Source organism: Dysidea avara, chromosome 1, assembly GCF_963678975.1.
Source record: "Dysidea avara chromosome 1, odDysAvar1.4, whole genome shotgun sequence".
In the NCBI taxonomy this organism is placed as follows: Eukaryota; Metazoa; Porifera; class Demospongiae; order Dictyoceratida; family Dysideidae; genus Dysidea; species Dysidea avara.
Window position 1 is genome coordinate 6,133,480 of NC_089272.1, and position 24,819 is coordinate 6,158,298.

General features: G+C 38.1%; 2 protein-coding genes across 12 annotated transcripts in view; both read left to right on the forward strand.

The window, feature by feature from the left end:
* LOC136241556 (uncharacterized) overlaps nt 1-22,717 on the forward strand; it is an 81,787-nt gene extending 59,070 nt beyond the window's left edge. The window contains exons 4-7 of the mRNA XM_066032787.1: nt 19,844-21,738; nt 21,857-22,260; nt 22,348-22,653; nt 22,704-22,717. Of these exons, the coding sequence (XP_065888859.1) occupies nt 20,279-21,738; nt 21,857-22,260; nt 22,348-22,653; nt 22,704-22,717 (2,184 nt within the window). The 5' untranslated portion in view covers nt 19,844-20,278. The remainder of the gene's footprint in view (nt 1-19,843; nt 21,739-21,856; nt 22,261-22,347; nt 22,654-22,703) is intronic.
* Nucleotides 1-24,819, forward strand: part of LOC136254412 (N-alpha-acetyltransferase 50-like) — an 854,489-nt gene that overhangs the window by 293,573 nt on the left and 536,097 nt on the right. The gene's annotated exons all lie outside the window — the stretch shown is intronic.

Below are 24,819 nucleotides of genomic sequence, written 5' to 3' on the forward strand. Positions count from 1 at the left end.
CCTTGCCCCCCCTTGGCTACGCCACTGTGCCACGCATTGGAGAATCACGGCATATAAATGTCACATGAGTCAGACATTCATAAAAATGGCTTCCAGACCATGCGTTCACGAGGTAGCAGAAACCAGACATCGATCTTCAGCTCATCATAAGAAGTGAGAGAATGTTGTTACAATGGTTATTCATCGCTGTCTAAGTAGCCCAATGAATGTACGTTTTCGTGATAGGTGGTTTTTGGACTAATGTAGTTAGACAAGCTTCACACACTGCCGTTTAGAAGCCATCATAGATTCATCCATTAGTAATAATAATTGTGCTATTTGAGCTTTATAAAAAAATGCCAATATATCGGCGCGTGCTGGTTTAAGGGTCAAGGCATAATTTTGAGCATAATAGGCTGGATTTTTGAGCACTGCTCAAAAGCATAATAGGCTATTTTCAAAGCATAATTGGCTCAAGCCTAATGTAAGTGAATTAGTCTGATAGCTACTCCAGACATTGGTGGAACCAGTCGGTGCATATCAGTAGTATATGTACAGTTGAATTGCAATTTATGAATAATTAGATCATGATCTCGTTCATGAATATGATCTCACTCATGAATATGACAATTGTAGCAGTATTTAGATATGTGACAGTAGCTGGCTTTCATGAATTGACAGAAAGTTCACAAACAAGTACAGTGGAACCTCAGTTATCCGGACCCCACTTATCCGGATTCTCAGTTAACCTAACTACAAAATGACTGCTCTATTAGAGTAGTGACTGCTCTGTTAGGGTAATTGAAAGCACTGATAATTAAACTTTTTCTTTATGCTATTTCAAGCTATTTATACACAGTTTCAGAGATACGGACTTTTCAGACTTATGGACTACCCCAGGGGTTCAGATAACTGAGTTATAAGAAAAAACTGAAGAATTTTTTTAACTAGACTAGAGACAATGTAATACTGCTACAGTAAAAAGTACTGAAACAAGCTGGATCAGAGTAGTATGTAATGCCCAGATACTGTAAAACAATAAGAGGTGAATATCCCTATTGTGTATTTTGATTGTAGAATCTTCATAGCGTAGTAAGGATATTCACTTCTTATTGTTTAATAGTATCCAGACATCACGTACTCTGATCCAGCTTGTCTGCATAGCATAGTAGGAATATTTACTTCTTATTGTTTTACAGTATCTGGACATTACTTACTACTCCAATTCAGTACTTTTATATTGCAGCAGTACTACATTGTCCCTACTCTAGTTTAAAATTCCTATACTTATAGATTATATCATACATTAATGATTAATATGATCCTTCAGTTAATTAACACTGTGCAAACACAAAATGCCTCAATCGAGGTCTGTAGTCCATAAGTAGGGTTACCAATGACATCTTCAAGTTAACATACTAAACAGAAAACAAACAAAGAAATGATAGTCAAAACCTCTTCACAATGCAGTAGTAGTCATAGAAGTCACATACAAAGTATGGTTAATAATAGAAAACTTTGATCAGCCTATAATAGAGGAAAATATCTGAAAATCTCAATTTGACTACACAACTTTCCCACTCAGGTGCTTATAGATAGTAATCTTGGTGTAAAACAAGTGAAAGTATAGTTAGCAGCAGATTAATGTCACCAGGATCTATAAAATAAAACTAAATTGAACTGGAGTAATCAACCTAACACCGATGTAATTTCTACCATAATCATGATTTAACACTTGGTGCCTTGTGCAGTGCTATTAACAATGCCAAAACATGATACATTTACCTTTTTACATGGATTGGCACAATTTACACCACACCCAAGCCTAGAACTTGATATAATTGGCTAAACACAAAGTAGTTGAGCTCCTAGCAACACTAACCCAACAAGCTTGCTGCTAGACATACACACTTTTTTCATACTAGGATTTGTATTTTTTACTGTATGAAGTTAAGTGCAAGAACACATGGAGGGGAAATTCCAAGGGTTTCAGGAAACCTTTTATTAAAAGTTACATTTCTCAGTATACAGCAGGAACCTATACAGTATACAGCAGGAACCTATACAGTATACAGCAGGAACCTATAGCTAACACATCAATATAGTTTAGCAGCACGGAAATGAGTAAGTAACAGTATACAGTGCAGCACAATAATTTATAGTAGTATAATTATTGTCACGAACTGAACATTTAATTATTCTCATCATTTAATATTATTAATCTAACCATGATGTAACATTACGTATTATATTTATTATGTCATCATATTCAGCATTGTATAAATATACTGACTTAACGTTTAATAATCACTCGAGAGAAAGTTCAGTTAAAAAGCGGTCGATTTCATTGCTCCTCAACTTCTCTTCTCTGCGACACAGTTTATTGGCACAGTGAGCATGCTCACATTTCGGGCTACTGAGCAAAGATGTCTGGGCCAATTCATAAGCTACTTGGACCCGCAAAGGATCAAATACAAGGATATTTGGAGGACACAGAGAAATTTCTTGTCTTGCCTATTAATGAAGAAGACGTGGAAGACGAGGAAGCAATTATAGAGGAGTATATAGAACGTATTAATAATAATGTCACTATTCTAGAAAGATGTGACCACGAGTGGGGCATACTACTGAGCAAATTGAAAGCAGAGGAAAAAGTCATGGAGGAAAAGGAGCATGCACGAGTAATAGAAGGTACAGAAGGGTACATTGAAACGTTAATGAATGCTGGTGAGATTATAGCTTGTTTTAAGGTGGTGCTGAAGTAATTATGTGAAGCCGTATAATTTCCATTTGTCACAAATAAAATTAGCCCACACATTTAATTAGCTATTTTAGGGTGGTGGAGAACTCCGCTTGTGAACCATGTAGTCTACGTTTAAAAGGTTCATATGATAGTCTGTAATGCTGTAGCTTAGCATGCCAGGTTCCGTGAAATCACCCGCTTTAATTTTGTGGCTATTAAACTCTGAACTTACGAGCCGACGAGCCGATTTTAAAAATAACTCACCCCAGAAACAACCTAGCACTAAGCCGCCTTGGCTCTTATGGTTTCTCACCTTGTAGAACAACTCTATGGAATCCTTTTTAACGATAACAACGTGGAAACTGGTAAAATGTAAACCCGCATTTTTCAACAAGTGATATCACGTCCGTCAACAGCGAATCACGAAAAATCGTTCCATAGCCCTGTAAAGAAACGTTTCACCAGTGCCTCTACCAACTTTCGAGGGTCTATGGTACATAAATATGGAGTTATTTCACGAATTGTAAGACAGTGTAACTGGCCAGGGCGCGCTCCATAAAGCAGTAATCACGCAATGACAGCTGGTGTTGTTCACCGTGAAGTTATCAGAATTTTGATAAGGTGATGAAGTTAGTATGTGAATATCGTTACTTGTATCAACAATAGTAGCCTGACAGTCTGATAGAGTTGGTTCTTTCAATATTTCAAAGTGCTTTGCTTTGTTCTACTAGTTGTCCGTGTTGTCCGTGTTCTACTAGTTGTCCGTGTTCAAGACTAATGGCCACAAACATGATGTCCCATTAGTCTTGTACGGCTTCATTTGATCACTTCAGCGCCAGCTTAAAGGAAGATTAAAATGCATAAGGCGTAAATTTGAGCTGAGCCAGCAAAGGGTAATGCTTAACCCACCTGTCCTAAACCCTTCTCCGTTTGACCAGTCTAATGCCGACTCTAATCTCTCAAGTCAAAGTGTTTTAGATGGCAGCCTAAGTCAAGGCAATAGTGTTAAGGTAAAGTTACCTAAAATACTGCCTTGTTTTGATGGGACGTTCAGCAATGGACTGAATTTTGGGAAATGTTTACTACATCTGTGGATCAACAAAGTTTGTTGAAAGTGTCAGAGTTTACTTATCTTAAGGGTGTTTTAAGAGGTGCTGCAGCAGCAGCAGCCATTTCTGGTATAGCAATCACAAATGATAAATATGATTTAGCAGTCACTCTGTTAAAGGAAAGTTTGGAAGAGTGGATGTTATCATTGAATCCTTGTATATTAAGCTGCAGAGTCTTCCAAGGTCGGTTAATAAATTTATAGAAATCCATAAAACATAAGAGCAAATAGAAAAGATATTGAGGCAATTAGAACTACAAGGGGAGGTTGTTAACAATCAAATAATGCTAATCCAACTAGCTTTGTTAAAATTTCCACTTGAAGTGGTTATCAAGTTGGAAGAATCTAAGCCACCCACTGAAAGGTGGAATATGGAGAATCTGAGAAAGGCAATTTTAAAGTACATAAGAGTACAAGAAAATGTTTTTCGTTATACTTATAACACCAAGGGTCAGCTACAAGTACAAGGTGACAGCAATAAAGGTTGGGGTATAGGGCAAAGGTCTGTTTATTGTCCCGCTAACAAGGAGAAAGGTTACCAATCTCAGACCACCCCAGCAGAAGTGTTTGCTAGTTTCAGTGGCAAAGGGAATAGTCAGACGGTTATGCGACCTTGTATATTTTGTGATGGTGACCATTATAATGATCAGTGTGATAGGTATGCCACGCTTGTGGCTAGGAAAAGGAAATTAAATGAAAAGAAGCATTGTTTTATCTGCCTGAAACCTCGTCACGTTTTGAAGAGCTGTCCTAATCTCCTTAAGCTATGTTGTGACAATTGTGGGGAAAAGAGGTTATCATAACCGCTGTTTATGTAAGAAAAGTTGTCTGGTGATGATACTAATAATGATTCCTTTTGTGTCACACGTTCTGATAATGTTACTAGTATAGGAGATGCTACCTTAACAGCTGCTGGCAAGGTGCCGTTGCAGTCTACAAGTGCCACGCAGTGTGCCGGTCAATCAGATACTCAGTTTATTCAATCTTTGCTAGCGGCTAGTCAACTAGTATTACTACAAACTGCAAATGTTACAGTGCAGAGCTCAGATGGAAGGATTTTTATTAATGCTAGTGTTGTTAGACAGTGCCAGTTAAAGAACTTTTATGACTCAAACTGGCACAAAAACTGAAGCTGTACTGTGAGTATGAGGAACACTTATCTGTGTCCACATTTGGTGCTGAGAAAACAAGAGAGGTAGATACATATGTTGTAAACTTTAAAGTAAAGGCAAAGGATGGTTCATATTTGTCACTTTCAGCCAATGTGCTGAAACAAATTACAGCAAAGAAGTCCACTGTCTCGGAAAGATCTGGAGATTTTAAAATTGATACCTAGTAACCAGTTAGCTGATAATATCCCTATTGAAGCAGAGTTATCAACAGTGGACATTCTGATTGGATCTGAGTTTTTCTGGAGCATTGTTGGCGGCAATAAGATGACTTTGCCCCCTTGTATGTTCATGTTGTCATTCAAATTTGGATATATTGTCACAAGCAAATGTAGCAATAGTAATAATTATTGTTCTGTACATAACAGTAGTGGTTATCATACTTTATTTGTGTCTGCTGATGTTAAGCAAGATTTGTATTGTTTGACGGATACCCATGGTATGGGTAAGCCCTCTTTAGAGAATCTGTGGTCTCTTGAAGCAATAGGGATTAAAGATCCCCTTTCACCAGATTATGATGATGATGAAGTTCTGCACAAGTTTTGTGAAAGTATTAAGTTTAATAAAGGGCGATACTATATTGCCTGGCCATTGAAACAAGTCAATGTTTGTTTACCTGATAACTACACACTTGCTGTAAAATGTATGAAGTCACTTGTGAATTGTTTTCAACTTGATCCTGAGTTAATACAGAAATACATTGTTATATTACGCCAGCAGTTAGAGAAAGGAATGATTGAAAGAGTTGATAATTCTACCTTGACTAACACAAGGAAATATTACCTACCTCACCATTCTGTGTTGACCCCTTCGAAGGCTACAACAAAGGTCCGTATAGTTTATGATGGTTCAGCAAAAATACAGAGTGCTTCAAGTAGTTTGAATGACTGTCTACACCGTGGTCCTATAATCATACCTGGAGTTCTGATGTGATTTAGGCTTCAGTGGATTGTTATTTTAGCAGACATAGAGAAAGCCTTTCTTCAAATTGCTATTCAAGATGATGAACGTGATGTTACCAGGTTTTTGTGGTTGAAAGATGTGAAGAAGCCTATTGTGAATGATGATAACATAGAAGTGTATCGTTTCTGTAGAGTGCCGTTTGAACTGACTTGCAGTCCTTTTTTATTGGATGCCACATTGAAATACCATCTTCAAAAGGAAGGGACACCACTAGCCCTGAATATCATGAGTAATATATATGTTGTAATAGAAAGGTTTTCACAGAACAACTTTAATGACTGATTTCAAGCGGACTGACAAATTGTACAACAATATGCTCTTTTATAGACTACAATTCTAGAAGTCTGGAGATAGTTCCAGAATAAGAACAATAAACAACACAATAATTAGCTGTAGTCTAATTACACAATAATTAGTCAATTCAACAGTTAAAAGTCAATTTACTCCACAACACTCCCACTTAAATTGACTTGACACTGGGTAAGGTATTCAGTCCCATCTCCAGCTGAAAATGTTCGAATCTGTCACATGAGAGAGGTTTTAACACATCTACCACCATTTGTTCTTTTGGACAATAAATCAATTCAGTACATCCATTACTTGGAGCTTCTTTCACAAAGTGAAACTTAACATCAGTATGCGTAGTTCTTCGCTTAACTGCAGTAAGGTGAGTTTCAGTGGAACAGGAGTTAAATTTTGACATAGCTCCCACTGCTTGGGCAATGTTAGGTCTAGTTGCAGTGGCTGCATATAGCAGATTGCCCACCATGGACTGATAAAATACTTGGTCAACAGACTTACTGACTCCATCATCCTTAACTAATTTAACACTAATATCAGCTGGTGTTGTGAATGGTTTGGCTTCACTTAGCCCATACTTATCCAGAAGCGTTAGGATGTACTGCCTTTGGTGCATCCACATGCTAGTCTTCTCCTCATCATACTCTACTGTTCCATTACTACCACACTTAGTCTTAAAGATCCATTTACATGCAACTGGCTTTCTTCCACTGGACAGCTCTACTAGTTCCCATGTGTTGTTTTCTGTCAGTGACCGGAACTCTGAATCTGCTGCCTCTTGCCTCTTCTTAGAAAGACTACTCTGTAGAGCTTCTTCAATACTCTGAGGAACTTCTGTTTGGCTTCCACCTAGCAATGCCACGTGTGTGTACTCATCAATGCCATACCTTACTGGCGGACGTCTCTGTCTTCCAGGATACCGGTGTTGACCTTGACCTTGGTCATTGGGTTGTTGTACAACTGACTCCTCTCCCTCAGGAATCACATAATCATTGAAACAATCCAAATTCTTGTTGATACCTCGGTCATTTTGGAAATCAGCCTCATTGAATATGACATCTCGACGTATGATGACTTTCGATGTGCTTTCATCAATCAAGCGGTATCCCTTTGTTTGAAGACTGTATCCAACAAAACGTAACCTTTCAGCCTTCTTGCTCAGCTTTCCATTTCTGTTACTATCAGGAACATACGTGTAAGCCACACAACCAAACACTCTAAGATGTGCAAGATTTGGCTTACGACCATACCATCTTTCGTAGGGTGTCATCTTCTTCAGAGACCTGGTGGCTGTTCTGTTTCTCAGGTAGGCTGCGGTAGCCACAGCTTCCGCCCAGTATTTCTCTGAAAGTCCTGCTTGAGCCATCATAGTACGTGCAGACTCCATCAGGGTGCAGTTCAGCCTCTCAGCAACACCGTTTTGAGCAGGTGAATATGGAGCTGAAAGCTCGTGGTGTATTCCTTTAGCTCGTAGGTATTCTTCAAACTCCTTTGAGAGGTACTCTCCACCATTGTCTGAATGCAAGGTTCCAATTAAATTACCACACTCATTAGTAGTACAGAGCTCAAACTCCTTGAACTTGTCAAACACCTCTGATTTATTCTTCATAAAATAAACCCTACAACATCTTGTGTAATCATCAATGAAGGTAACAAAGTACCTTCTACCTCCAATTGATACAGTAGGCATAGGCCCACATACATCACTATGCACACACTGTAACTGTCTTACCGAGCGAATCTCTCCCACTGACTTAAAAGGTATCTTAGCCATCTTCCCTTCCACACACTTCTCACAAAAAGAAAGATCTTCAGCCTTGGGAATCTTCATTCCCATCACCATGTTATGGGTAACCATCTCTTTCAGTTGACCTCCATTCAAGTGACCCAAACGCTGGTGCCAAAGGTCAGCAGTGTTTCCAGATTGAGGTCTTGATACTACAGTCACATGGTCCTGAGCAACAGTGTGGCAGTCTAGATAGTACAATTTGCTAGCAACTGTTCCCATTCCTAACAGCTTGCCACTCTTCCCATGAATCCAGCACTTGGCTTCTCCAAATTTGACAACGTTGCCCTTTGTGACAGCTGCTCTAACTGAGAACAAATTACATTTCAAATTAGGTACATAAAGAGCATCATACATAGTAATCCTCTTAGGACTACATGAGCTAAAAACCATAGAGAGGTGGACGTTTCCTCTTCCAAAGGCCTCTACAGTTCGGCCATCCCCTAGACAAACCATTTGGGGCTTGTCGAACTCTACATAATCAACCAGTGTCTCTTTTACTGGTGTCATATGGCTTGATGCTCCAGAGTCAACTATCCACCTCCCAGGTTCACATGAACTAGATGACGCTCCAAATGCTCCATCATCAGTGTCACAATCGGAGTGAGATCCCACAGACTCAGTACTAACAGGCTTTGCCTTGTGCTTAGGCCTGGAACTCTGCTGATTTCTCGGACAATCCCTACAGAAGTGACCAGTTTCTCCACACAAAAAACATACCTTCTTCTGGCTATGTTTTCTGCCCTTATCAGACTGTTTTCCAAGTAGTGCTCACCCTGTGCTACCTCCTGTAGCTACACTTCCACCTGTCAGTCCCTTCAGCCTCTGCTCCTCTCTGATTAGAGCCTGTTGAGCATAGCCAAGAGTAACTGTGTCTCTGGCCTCCAGAGCTGTCACCAGGGTGGAATAAGTAGCAGGTAGGCTCCCTAGGAGCGTCACTATCTGGCCTTCCTCTGTTATTGGAGCATTGATAGCTGCTAGTCTGTCCGTCAACACCTTCATTCTCTTGATGTGTTCCTCAACAGAAGTTCCTTCCTCCATCTCCATGCGAAAGTACTGCTTCTCAGCATTAACTTGTTCACGAGCGTCTCACGCTCGAAATGGTTCCGTAAGGCCGTCCATGCTGCTACTGGACCTTCGCACGAAGTTACTAGGTAGAGTTGCGATGAGCCTATCGCCATTACAATTGTTGAGAAAACTTTCTGGGATCTCTTGTTGTAGTCCGCTTGCTGCTGGGCATTTGTTTCATCCTGTAGAGCCTCCGTTCCGTTGACCAGCCCCCACAGCCCTCTCGCCAGCAGAAGATGCTTCATCTGGAATTTCCACGTCGGCCAGTTCGACGAATCCAGCTTGTCTATCGACCACCTGTCGACTTCAGCCATCGTTCTGCCAGTCCCAAGTGCTGTAAGCCAGAGCCAAGGTCAAAGGTCACAAGGGTAGCGCGTCTCTCTCTCGTCTGCTCCAGACGAATTGCTTGAAGCCTTGCCTTCCTCTTCCAGTCGAGGCGTCAGTCTTCAAAGCCAATAAACGCAGCAAGACGCTCTGGGCCCATAACCTGTTGTAATAGAAAGGTTTTCACAGAGCAACTTTAATGACTGATTTCAAGCGGACTGACAAATTGTACAACAATATGCTCTTTTATAGACTACAATTCTAGAAGTCTGGAGATAGTTCCAGAATAAGAACAATAAACAACATAATAATTAGCTGTAGTCTAATTACACAATAATTAGTCAATTCAACAGTTAAAAGTCAATTTACTCCACAACAATATATGTAGACAATGTCTTGATTGGGGCTAAGTCTAGTAAACAAGCCTTTGATATTTATCAAGAAGCAAAGGCTATCTTCTGAAGAGCATCAACGAATCTTCGTGAGTGGTACTCAAACTCAAACGAATTCTTGAGTCTACTTCCAGCTGATGAAGTATCTCTGATGAAAGATGACAGAGTTAAAGTGTTTGGATGGTTATGGAATAGAATTAGAGATGTGATTAATATTACTGGAGTGGACAAGGTATCTACTGTGAATACTGTAGCAAAAAACGTGTATTGAATTTTGTAGTGAAAATCTTTGACCCAATTGGTCTCATTATACCTGTTACTTACCATGGAAAGGTGTTTTTACAGGAATTATGGAGGATAGATAAACTGTCTTGGGATTGTCCTTTGCCTGAAAATTTTGTTAAAAAATGGAAGTTAATCTGTGAAATGTTTTAAAATATTCCTTGTTAACATATTCCACGTTTTGTGGGAATGAAGGATGGAGGAACCCATCAGTTGTTAGTGTTTTGTGATGCATCACTTGTGTGTTATGCTACTGCAGTTTATCTGAGAATCACTGATAGTAGTATTGTTTGTACAAATCTAGTGTTTTGAAAATGCGACTAGTTCCTACTAGGAAGGGAAAATCTAGACAGTTTAAAAAGCTTATAATACCTCGTTTAGAGTTGATGGCAGTCTTAATAGGAGTCAGAGCTGCTAATTTTGTACGACATGAGCTGAGAATTAACATATCTGAAAAATACTGTGGACTGACTCGCAGTGTGCGTGTTGCACTGGCTGAAGACTACAAAGCCATTATCAGTTTTTTGTTGAGAATCATATAAAGGAAATAAAGATGAGCAGAAATTTAAATTTTGATACGTTGCTTCTAGTCAAAATCCTGCTGATTTAGCTAGTCGAGGTTTGTCAGTTATTGAGCTTAATCATTGTCCATTGTGGTGGCATGGTCCATCGTGGTTGGGGAGTAATCATATCTTCTGGCCAGTCTGGAATCTGCCTGAGATAACTCCAGAAAACTTGGAAGAAATCAGAAACTCTAAGTCTTCTGCTGAAGGTACTATGGTGGCTGGAGTTGATGAAAAAGGGAATAAAGATGTGTTTCTCTTTGGGATGGATAAGCCATGTTATTCATCTTTGCGGAGATTGTTACGAGTTTCAGTTTATGTCTTCAGATCTATTAAGATGAAGGTGTGGAATAAGTTACAAGAAGAAAATAGAAGAAAACATCAAAGCTTTCATTTGTTGATTACCGTTTTTAGAGTGTTAGTGGATACTGGTCCTATTATATGGCGTGAAATTAAGTCAGCATCACTTATGTGGATTTACACTATTCAACATTATCATTTTACAGCAGTTTCTATTGCCATTAAACAGAAAAGGCGCCACTGTTTACAGAAACAGCGCCACTGTTTACAGAAACAGCTTGGCTTACAACTAGATGAGTTTGAGATTTTACAATGTTATGGGAGGTATACTTACACTGACATCAGAGATAAAGCAAAATATCCCAAGTTATTACCTTGGGGAAGTTATTTTACGAATTGTCAATTTTGGAAGTTCATGGACATCTGGTTCATGCAGAAGTACCCCATACTCTTAATCAGCTAAGACAAGAATACTAGATCTCTCATGGAAGGGTAGAAGTTAAACACATATTGTATCAATGTGTAGTCTGTAAACATCATAATGGTCCATCTTTTAGTCTCCCTGATATGCCACCATGGCCGAAGGAAAAGGTTTCAGTATCGGATCCGTTCAAGTATGTTGGCTTGGATTATCTTGGTCCTTTACATGTCAAGGAAGGCAACACAGTACAGAAGATGTGGATTTGTTTATTCACTTGTTTAGCAGTGCGAGCAATTCATCTAGAATTGGTGAAAAGACTATCAGCACAACTTATTCTTGACTGTTTATGGCGCTTCATTGCTAGAAGAGGCAAGCCAACTACCATCATATCTGACAATGCTCCACAATTCTGATTAGTAAAGACAGCATTAGATCAGCAATGGAGAAATGTACACAAAGATGAGGCAGTGTTGAGTTTCTTTTCATATGAAGCCATAGAGTGGGAGTTTACTACCGCACTGGCGCCGTGGCAAGGCGGATTTTATGAACGTCTAGTGGGGGTGGTAAAGAGAGCCTTAAGGAAAGGGATGGGTCGACAAGTGTTGTACTGGGATAAGTTGATGACGTTGCTCTCAGAGGTGGAGGCTATTGTTAACACTCGTCCATTAACCTATATTTATGAAGAGTTTGAGTCAAGATTTGTCCTTACCCCATCACATTTCTTAGTGGGTAATTAAAGCAATGCAATTCCCTTTGACACTTAGGATAATTTTGAAGATACTGAATATGTTCCCAAATTGAATTCGACACAGAGTTTGTTGCAGTACTGGAGGAAGAATCAAAAACAGCTTCAACTGTTTTGGAATGAATGGACCAAAGGTTATCTACTCAATTTAAGAGAAAGCTTACCACTGGTACATAAAGGTCCACAATCACAAGTACGTAGACAACCAGAAGTTGGTGAAATTGTAATTTTAAGAGATGATGGATTACCACGCAGGGCGTGGAAATTGGCTAAAGTAGTGGAACTGATAAAAGGCAAGGACTCTCGGATTCATTCAGTGAAGATACCATTGTTTAATAAAACAATCTTGGAAAGATCAGTCAATTATTTATATTCTCTGGAGATTAAATCCATGATTGATAATGAGGATAAATCTCCTAATCCCAGTGTCAATGATGTCAAGAATCCCAGTACAAGAAAGGCTGCCATTGAAGCACGTAAGAGAATAAATAACCAATTACAAGATGATCCCGTTGGTATTTTCTTTTCCTTCCCCCGGAGTGTCACAAGCTGAAAATTTAATTATTCTCATCATTTAATAGTATGTAATCTAATCATGATGTAACATTACATATGTGACTGGGCCTGCGAAAACAGGGCATGTGGGCACAAACTACACCCTGTCACTCTACAGGTCATATTTTAGTACTGGAACAGAATATTTCCATTCTGTAACTTGCATCATAATGCCAATTAAATGCTTACTAAGAGCTGAAAATTGCATTACCATAGCTTAATGGTACAAAAAGGTATGAGTGATGAAAGTTTGAAAAAGTAGGCAAAAATCATGTGCCCACATGCCCTATTTTCGCAGGCCTGGTCACATATTATATTTATTATGTCATCATATTCAGCATTGTATAAATATACTGACTTAACATTTAATAATCACTTGAGAGAAAGTTCAGTTAAGAAGCGGTCAATTTCACTGCTCCTCGACTTCTCTTCTCCGTGACAATTATCACTTATGCTCACCTTTTAGTGAAGAATTAACAGAGGAGACATGAGCCCTCTTAAAAGCTTGTTTAAAAGATTGATATACTCCAACAGAGCAGGGAAGTAAATTCTAGCAAAACATTCATGTAAACATCCACTTATTTATCAAAGGAACGTCATTGTTGGAAATGATAATAAAACGTTGTTTTTATTTCCATTAGGAAAAGAATATTGTAACATAATAAATGTGGGCAATGGTGAAAGGTTTCAAAATTTTCTGGTATATACATCTAGGGGGTCTCCAATTGAAATTTATGTATTCTGAGATTGAATTTGGTGGCTAATACCATACCTGTTTCACTGCCCATACAAAAGTCTCAATAGTAGCAGTGAAATTTATCCCATATTTCACTAACAGCAGTGAAAAAGTTGTAATTGCAATTTCATAGGCTAGAATTTATGTTAACAATGTAGCGCCAATTAGTGTTGACGCGTGTTTAGTACACAGTGACAAATTGTGTACATAGCAACGCTAATGCACAGCATGCTTATATGCAGCGAGTATAGTATTAACTAGGAATAGCATGGGTAGCAGTGAAATTTGGGATAAATACCACAAGTGTTGTATTGGAAATGGGGATAAATTTCACAAGGCGAAGCCGAGTGAAATTTACCATTTCCAATGCAACAAGAGTGGTATTTATCCCAAATTTCACTGCTACTCATGCTATTACTAGTACAAATTATCTTTAAAGCTAATATTGCTAACATGTGATTGATATGGCTTGCATCTGCTGGCATAGTATCAGGAGAATGCTAAAGAATGCTATGCATACAGGCCATACAACAGACATGGATACCATTTTGGTGGACACAGACATTTTTTAAACTCACTGAGAAATGAATTTAGACTATTTTTTTTACAAAAATATGCAACTGTTGTATAAGCATAGTTCTGCTCTGTTGAAGTAGTTATGTCTAAAACTTTGATCATTTTGCAAATCATTGTAAAATATGTTACACATGAAAATCAGAGTACAATGAATTAATACAAGCTCCCAAAGCATGCCATGTCTGTAGCATCATCGGTGATGGGAGCATGGTAGGTGGAACTTGATCCACACAGCCACATTATGGCTATCTGAGTAGTGAAAAGCATAGCTTGCATCTCAACAAATACAGTACCTCACTATATAGTTCATTTCTCTATTCAGCAATCAGGGTTACAATACATTTGTAGACAATGGTGGCAATAGGGCCCATACCTCCAGGGGACGAGAAAACTAGCGGAGGTAAAGTTCCTCTTTCAACATCTCTAACCCTCTTGTTATACTTTCTCTCTTTCTGAAGTTCCCACGGCAATAGCACTGAGTGACTGAAAAGGTGAGATAGGAGGGAGCAAACCAAACAAATACCATTATGTCAAAGAAAGCCAACCTCCTGTCTGTACCCCAAAAGCTTTCAACCTTCAAATCTAGCCGAGCACCATCCTCAGCATTAGTAGAGCGATAAGAGAGAAGTTCACTGGTAAGTGGTTGCAAAGGTGGTTCAGCACTAACATTGTGACATGTCTCAGATAAAAAGGGTGTCATAATACCACATAGTTTATTGTGCCTATCATCCCTACTTAAATGTGAAAATTTCTAATTTACCATTTTTTGTGACATAATTACAGTATGGTGCACTGGTGCATACTGCATACTGCATCAAAGGAAAAAGTCACACCAGAAATATTATAAATTGTACAACTGAATGTGTGGACTGACTATGTACAGCATATATATTTATTAAGGCTTTACAGTGTAGGTAGGTCTGTACTCTGTAGGACAATATTAAATACATAGAAAAATAATTGCAGAAAGTAGAAAAGTCACATCCATGACTGTACTAGGGCAGCCTTGATGCTGCCATCCAATTTACATTCGAATGCTTATATAGGAGTCTCTAAGGTGGTCAGGATGTATTCTCCTTGTTCATTTCATGTACAGCATTTGTATGCATAGGAAACCTAGAGAGTGACTTATTATCTCAAAGTGCCCCATTCAAATGCATTTTCAGGTTTAATTTTGCTTAACCAACACTGTCAAGCTGCTTTGGTTTTTAGGTGATATTTTGGGCTTACAGCCTTCATCCCAACTATCATACTCTATGATAAGTTGAAATTTTTGAGAACAGTTGCAATACAACATTGCTGGCCACATTTTTATTTTACCATCGATTTAAGCTAATAAAATTATAAATATGATGCTTCGAAGCTACTGGAGTTTGCACCCCATACCCTTTACACTAATAGCAGTATGCTGCGCCTCTGTCTAAGAACTAGAATTACACTGCTAGACAGTGATGATAATCATTTTCTTTCAACATGAAGTGAATCCAAGTACATTTGCTCATTCAAATAGAGTTTGGTCAGAATTATGAATTGCCAAAGTCAATCTCAAAAGGGTAATTTTCAAAAAAATTTCTGTGACTTCCTCAGATGCATAGAGCATGCATACTCTGCATGCTGAGTGTACTTCATTATACTGTGTACCAGCTACAGATATAATGTAAGGATCTTTCAGTTGTACCAATACCCGATTAATCTGTACCTTAAAGAGTCGATACTAATTATACTGATCCAATTATTGTATTTTCTGCAAAGTGTACATTAAATAATACTGCAGGTGTATTTACTGCACGATGTGTTTCCTAGTACAATTTTTTTTAGTATTGAGAAAACATAAGTAGTGTAATTTTAGCTATAGAGCATAACTATACCAGGTTACCTATGGTAGTGTGGCCTCTATTGTGCAACCCAGGCAATTTAGGCAACACAAAAATTTTACAAAGACTGCTGGATTACTCCATGATGGCTAGCTGGCTATACAGCAGATTATTTAGTTTATCATGTAGTGCAATTCTTTATTCTTAAAAACTGTAACAGGTACTGTTTCGGGAAGACCTTGGTAACAGCTCCTGTTTCTGGAAGACCTAGGTAACAATGACAGCAGTATTCACATGTGCATGGCTTCTCATCACTTAGCATGTTAAGCAGGTAATGGAGAGGCTCTGTTCACTATATATCTAATCCAAAACAGCCAAGCTGTAAAAAAAAGAGTGCAGCCCTCAAAAAAGCTATGGTGAAAAAAGATGTGAAATCCAAGGTGGCAGCCAAGAAATGGCTGTGATGATAGGTTAATGGTAAACATTTTAATAACGACAATTCAGGTGAATTTGGTGCTGCTTGGTCTTGGCACAAAATTCACCTGAATTGTCGTTATTAAATTTTTTACCATTAACCTACCATCACAGCCACTTCTTGGCCGCCACCTTGGATTTCACATTTTTTTCACCATAGCCTTTTTGAGGGCCGTACTATTTTTTACAGCTTGGCTATTTTGGATTACATTTCACTTCTTTTTTTATTTGTATACCCCAAAGGCGGCCTATGGCTGTCTTTGGGGCTTTATTAACCTATCTTTTTTTCTTTACCACAGGAAGAAGAAAAAGATGAAGATTTTAAATACTTCAACTAATTCTGATTTTATCAGTAAATGTACAAATTATATAATACACTATATTTATTATTCCCTATGGATAAAATGTTTGCAGCTGATCTCTCTACTGGGTGACTTGAAATGTAGCTGAACTCTCTACAGGGTGATTTGCTTGTAGATGAACTCTCTACAGGATGATTTGTTTCTAGCTGAACTCTCTACAGGGTGATCTATTCATAGCTGAATGTTCTACTGGGTGATTTTGTTTGCAGCTGATCTCTACATGATGGTTTTATTTGTAGCTGAACTCACTACAAGGTAACTTCTTCTAGCTAATCTCTCTACAGGATGATTTGTTTGCACCTGAAATCTCTTCAGGGTGATTTGTTTGCAGCTGAACTCTCTACATGGTGGTTTCTTTGTAGCTGAACTCTCTACAAGGTGAGTTCTTCTAGCTGATCTCTCTACAGGGTGACATGTTTGTAGCTGATTTCTCTACAGGATGATTTGTTTGCTGCTGAACTCTCTCAATGATGGTTTCTTTGTAGCCGAACTCTCTGCAGGATGATCTCTGATCATCCTGCAGAGAGCTGAACTTGTTTCTAGCCGATCTCTCTAGTTGGTGACTTGTTTGTAGCTGAACTCACAACAGGATGGTTTCTTTGTAGCTAAACTCTGCAAGGTGATTTCTTCTAGCTGATCGCTCTACAGGGTGACTTATTCTAGATGATCTGAGTGACTTGTGTCTAGCTGAACTCTCTACAAGGTGAATTGTTGTAGCTGAACACTCTACAGGGTGATTTTTTTGCAGCCAAACTCACTGCAGGGTGATTTGTTTGCAGCTGAACTCTCTACAGGGTGCATGATTTGTTGATAGCTGAACTCTCTTCAGTGTGACTTGTAATAATTATACAGTGATATATTTGTAGCTGAACTCTCTACAGGGTGACTTGCTTATAGCTGAACTGTCTACAATATTATCTGGTTGCTGCTGAACTCCCTACAGTACAACTTGCAATGTAATAGAAATCTGTAATGGACTAAGTCACAATGGCAGATCCAGGATGAGGCATTTGAGGCAAATGTCCCCCCCCCCCCCCCCCTCCCCATCACCTTGTGGAGGAGCCAGCCATACTTCTAATTAAAATAGCTACTAAAGTTTATGTCAGGCCAAGAAACTCATGGAAATATGCACATTTTACTAGCATTTATTGTAGATTCATCTGCAATCAAAGCGAACCAAAGTCAAACTAATTGTGAAATTGTCACCCAGCACCTTTGTGCATATTAAGCGCCTCTAAAATAATTATCATGTCGCTGTTGTTTGAGACATTCAGACCCTTTTAAACAGCTTTTAAGGCTTCACAACCATCTTAAAAGGCCAAAATGACAAAAATCAACAGTGAGACACTACTAAGAGGTGATTGTTTGCTGTTTCAAAAATGCAGCACTGAACTAGAGAATCTGGCTCTCCCCAACCACTTACAATTTAGCCTGTTTGTGCCCCTCTCCTTGCCAGTTCCTGGATCCACCCCTAAGTCATGAACTAGCTGAATGCTCTATTAGGGTGGCTGTTCTATTAGAGTATCTTGATCTTGCATTTACTACACAGAGTTGGCTTTGGAATCATAACTCAGTAGTTTGTAATCCAATTGCTCTGTACTACTGCAAGGACTTTCTGTGGTGACTATTCCAGCTACATGCCCATTTTCAGCTGATTGCTCTACCTGGTAGGAATGAAAATTATTGGTAGTTTTATTCACGAATCTCGATCGCGCAATTGTTACACACCTTCGGTTTTGTGTCATATCTCCATAATCTTTATTTCGATTGCTTTCAAACCACCACAAGGCACTCCTACAATGGTTGATTTTCAACTCATTCCATGAGGCGGTTTACCCTGTAGGCGTGACAACAAAACGGTCTTGTTTTATGCGAATAATTGGTCATACATCCTTACCTGTTCATCGGATTTACACCACATTTGATACTAGAATTCGCCTTTGGACTGCCTTTCTGTGTGCCAAATTTTAAGGCGATCGGAGTACGCATTTGTGTTTTATAGCATTTTTTGCAAGTGTGCAAAAAGACGAAGAAGAAAAAAAAACCAAAACTTTGGCTGCTCATAACGTGGAAATGACTTTCCTGATTTCCTTCAAATTTGGAATGTGGACTCACCTAGCTGGCGGACAACTCTGCAGCAAATTTGGTTCCAATCAAATAAGGTATCACCGAGATACAAAGGTGTGAAAATAACATTTTCTTTCTTCCTGTCAATATACCCACAGTGTGGCGCGCCGGCTTCTTGGGCCACATGACACACTATCATGTATCTTGATATTTGAGCAAGGAGACTTTTTATTACTGCAAAATTAATGATGGTACTTCTACTGGCTATTACAGATGTACCGATTTAACTTTTCTGAACTTTATCAATACCAATACAATCTAGGAAAAAATCATTACCGACCTACTAATATTGCACCGATCTGACATTTTTTCTAATTAGTATGTACATGATTACTGATATGTTACAGGTAGTTCTTATAGCATTTTGTAATCTCAAACTAATTGGTCAATTGTTAGTTGAATAATGATAACAGTATTGTTACTGGAATCAATACCATTTGCAATGATGGTGGTGTAGACAATAAACTTCCACAATTACAATACTTTAATGCATGCTCCTACCAAGAATCACCTGGAACTTGTAGGCTGTTGTAGTAGAGATTTTTATAATTCTAGGGTATTTGATATGGTGTAGCGCTTTTCATGTTGTTTTTTTTACCAAGAACCCTCCGATAAGTTTAAGTTGTACATTTGTGTGGCTTCCCTTAGTTTCAAATGGGCATTCAGGAAAGAAATGGTAGTATACTTTAGTGAATAAGTATATGTTGGAAGACATAGTGATTAAAAGATTGGTATCGAATTGATAGCTTCTACAGAAAATTGGTTCAATCGATTTTACTTAAATTGTCTAGAGTGGCACCGATCCAATGAGACCGGTAGATTGGTACATCTCTCAAACTATTTGTCAGTTCACAGAGTATTTATGCCGATTACCGTTATGGTAGAAATTGCTATATGAGCAACCGATTCAATCACTGATCTGATTATTGGTACATTGCTAGTACTAGCTATATTGCTGCATCAAGTGTTACCATACTAATAATCTATTTTGTTTAAAGCACAATTTAACAATTTTAAAGGTATTTACATGTTGTCATACATTATTGGTCACTGTAGGATGATTCCAAATTTGGAGACACTGATGGAACATTCAAAAATTTAAAACTGTTTATTTGTCCTAAAAATAAAGGGACATTTGTATCAGTTGACAAATTAGAAGTAAAACTTAGTACTTCACTGATACAAGAATACGCTAAACAAGCAGCATTAGGAGTAGCTCCTTCTCGCACATTTAAAATAACCTTTGTCGGTCCAGAAGGCAGTGGCAAGACCAGCAGCATAAAAACTTTGTTAGGGAAGAAATTTGACAAATATGAACAGTCAACAATTGGTGCCATTTTAGGTATATAGGCCATTATAAAATGGTTTAAAGGCAATGAGAAAACTGAAGATGAGACCTCATTTGAGTTACAGTCATCCCATGCTATTGGATGGAAGGAGACATCAACTTCAGATGTGCAGCAAATATTAGAAAAAGAATATATCAAAGAGATGTCATCTAAAATAATTTCCAGTGAAGTCATACAAAGTAAATCTGCAACTCATTCTGCAGAATCCAGTACTGCAGTTGTTTATGATAATTTTGAATCAGATTCAGAAGTTGATTTCGTTGAGGCTGATGCTGACATTGGAAGTGACAGTGACAATAGTGATCATGAACCTTCAAAGACTGACCAGTATCAGGATACATCAAACACTGCTCAAGTCACTGAAATATACTCCAGTGCTAAAAAAGTAATGTTTGGAGAAAAAGTTGATACACTGGATAATCATGCTTCTATATCAGATTTTGCTGGACAATTAACATTTTTTAGTTTCCAGCTATTTTTCCTTAAAAAGCGTGATGTTGTCACCATCACATTTAATGCATCTGTAGTACTCACTGCTAAAATTATTGCACGGGAACGTTATGATCATGTGAAGAAGAAAAGAGAAGCTGCAGGAATGATGACCACAATAGAAAATATACACTTTTGGATGAAATCTGTTAGTGCACATGCAGGCACTGATGATGCTCCTAAAGGTTGTATGTCACGTCGATCACCCACTGCCATTCTTTGTGCTACACATCCAGAGAAATTATCTGCAGCACAGATGAAATACGTAACTAAAACAGTCATGGACAGTTTAGCTGATAAGCCTTATAGGGACCATTTACCAACTGATCCTGAGAAAGTCATAGTTTTTATCAGCAATAAAAAGAGGAGAAGATTCAAAGCAAATATAATAAAGTTGCAGCAAATTGTACTTGAAGCTGCTGGTCCTGCTTATTTAGAAGAACGACCTATCAGCTATCTCAGACTTGAACAGTTTATCAGATCTGAGGTAGAAAAAGGCTCTACTATAATAAGTGTGGTGGAGTTTACCATACTAGTTAATAGAGCTGGTATTCCTGGTGATGAGAATAGTGAAGCTGTAGCTGCTGCTCTTAAGTATTGTACCACTAGAGGAACAATATTACATTTCCCTGAAGTAGAGGTACTTGCTGAAAAAGTGTTTATTTCTCCCCAATGGCTGTCCTCTATCTTTTCTCAAATTATTACAACACACAAACAAACAGGTGTTCACAGTTCACTTTGTCATGCCTGGAAAAGATATGATATGTTTGCAATTTTAGAGGAGAGATTCTTTGATCATATACTAATCCAAGCCTCTGTTCTAGGCCTCAAAGAAATCATCATCTCACTAATGCAGTCATTTAATCTATTAGCTCAGATTCCCAGTAACACTTGTTTTGCTGGAGAATCTACTTTACCACCTCAAGAAGGAAGAGTGTTTATAGTTCCTGCACTATTACTATACGATCCCCAACTTGCTGTTTACAAGCCAGAAACACAAGATCAGGTTTATATGTACTATTTCTCAGACTTGTATTTTCCTGAGAGTGCCTTCAATCAAGTTCTTGTAAAAATGATATCCTGGAATGTCCAACAGAATTTTAAAATCATCAGGTATAACGTCTCCTTTTTACACACTATGAGAACACACACAAGTATATGCACATATGCACACATATTTGCAAATATATTCAAGCATGTATATTATGTTGTTAATTTCTTTTTTCTGTAGGGTTCAGTATGGATTAGGTCACTTCAGATTAGGTGACATTCAAACTTATCATTTGCTATATGAACCACATAACGTTTGCTTGAAAATAGTTGTTGTTCAACTTGAAAAAAATCCACCTGTAGAAAAACAAGGAGAAGCTTTCAGTTTATTTCTTCAGTTAATGTTTTGTTTAGAAGAATCAATATTTTCTGTGATTGACTTGTACATCCCTTGTACTAAATATCCTTTGCTTCATGTGGGCTGTCCATTCTGCAACAACCCCAATCCCCATATTATGGTGGAACATGCTAGTAGAATTTCCTTAAGTCTTCCCTCCCTGCTATGTACACAAGGAGCTCATCAGAAGATACTGCCTAAAAGATCATATCTACCATTTGGTGATACTTTAAAGAAAAAACATGTTGGTAAGTATGGACGTTTTACTGTGACTGCTACAAAGGATCCTATAATAGTGTGTATATCATATTATTTTGTTTTTTTCATGTGTGTAGTAGGTTTTAAAGAGTGTGAAGTATTCACAACATTCTTTGATAAGTTGGCAAATACTTTGCCAGTACAAAACATTGCTTCTCGACTTATTTCTGCAAGGATAATTACAGTTGGTGATGATGAAGAAATAAGAAGTATTGCAAGAACAAAAGAAAAGGCTATGTTTGTACTTAGAAAGGTAGCACATTCACTTGATGCTAGTGTTACAGAAAGTTTTTATAAACTACTAACCATTTTGGAAGAACATGGAAGTGATGCTGGTGTAGTAGCTGCAGAGATACGAAAAGAATTACAGAAAAATCAGACAGGTATATATACATAGATAGCCATGTAATGTGTAGTTACTATCTGATAATAGTGTTCACAACTTGACAGTACCACCAAGATGCTGTAGCCACTTAATAGCTCCATTGATACTTCAATTGTCATGTATTAAGCTTACTTGATTACTTTTTGTGTACCAGCTACATGTTCTCATTACAAATAGTCAATGCTGTTTCAAGTTTCAAGCAATAATACAATTTTTCAATAAATTTCTAATATTATTTGGCCTCATGATAGTGGGTATTCTGGACCCTCACTTGCTCATCTGTGTAACGGTCAGACATTTCATTGTAGATATAATGGTCATTTTTTATTGTGTACACTTGAATGCTCTATTAGGAAATTTAACTGACTTATTATGTTCATAAAACCTATTATACTATCACTACTTTTAAGGTGGAAGACTAGCTACTATGCAAAACTGGCTGACTATAAGTTAGGATTTTTAGGCTTACTTTCTGGCTAGGCTTCAATTGTCAATTATTTACAACGATAACATGCTAAACTCTGGCCCTTTGTGATTCTTCCAATACTGACCAAGAGTGATAATTTGTGCTGGTAATATAACCTTGTTCTTTTTAGGTGATTCAAACAACATTGACCATCTTATATGTACCTAGACTGGTTTGACAAAATGGCATGGCACTATGCTACATCATTTCTCCATAACACAATACGGATATGTGTAGGGCAAAAAGATCAGGAAAATCAAAGTAGGGAAAAGGTTTTTGAAAAAAGAATAACAGGATGGCTTTTCTGTACAGCTGGTTTATAAATGTGAAATTTAAATTACCTCCTAAAAACTTACTTTAACATCTGAAAGGTACAATGTAACTTATTTTACCATGCCCGAGTTTATTAATGGTTTTAATCCTCAAAAATCCCGTTTTTATCGTTACTTGATTGATAAGTTCCAGTTCATATTGCATTTCTTTTGCCTACAAAAATGGCTGGTGATTTGCACATGCAGTGCATTTTTATGACCACTCTTCGTTAAACACGTCTATACCAACTGCTAAGTCTTTAATATCAGTGTTGAAACCGGGTCACTACTGCGGACCTGGATGACCCGCTGACCCAGATAGCAATCCAGGTCAGACCCAGATTTGACCCGGATGTGACCCGGATTAATTAAAAGTGAGGCATGCGTCAAGAGCTGTGTTTTAAGTGCTGACTAGTGCATTAAGCACAAGGGTGTCTATACTAATTATGTTAGTCAGTGGGCATGATTCCATGTAAGTTTGCAGAAAGAAAGGTACGTTTCCTGCAAATGGGTGTGGCTTTGCACATACCTACACACCTTAATTTAAAATAGTATGACACATTCCCCATAGGTATACTAACCCCAGGTTAGTATATCTATGCACTCCTGATATAAAGTGGGCATGGCTCACAAAAGAAACTGGCTTAGGCCGAATTTAGTACAACGATCGATTAGTGGGTGTGGCTCCACATAAGCCAGCAGGCAGCTATGAACATGGTTTTGTGCATACCTGTAGACTTTAATATCACTGATAAATGTGCATGGCCACAAGTATGGCTGCAGGCAATCGTCTGATAAGTGGACGTGGCTCACAAAAGAAGCTGAGTTGCATCAGGACTTGACTATGACACGTTTATACACTACTGTACTGTCCAACTAATTAATTTGCTTCACACGTGATACAATCTGTGTCAGACCCGGATAATTTTTACAGTGAGTCAGACCCGGATGACCAGGACAAAATGTGACCCATTTGACCCGGGTGACCCGACCCAGTTTCAAGGCTGAATATATATGAAGTTTCATAGAAAATCTAGAGCTTTCAGTAAAAAAAGTGCAGTTACTTGGAAGCTGTGTATGTAGATACAATACAGTTATGAAGAGTGTATCTATGAAAATAATGCGGTTATGAAAGGTATTTTAGCACGTTTATGGATAAGTATTATCCTTAATCAGCACAAGACATTTTATATTGCTGAAAGTAGCAACTATCCTCCATACTAGTTGCTTGATTCACAACTATAAACTATCAACACTTACTAGTAGTCTGATGGCCAAAAACTGAAGCAGTTGAGACTTTATTATGTACGTACCTTAGCAATGAATATATCAGAGAAGATAACCACATATGTGCACAGTACAGTATAACAATTATACTATTGTTTAA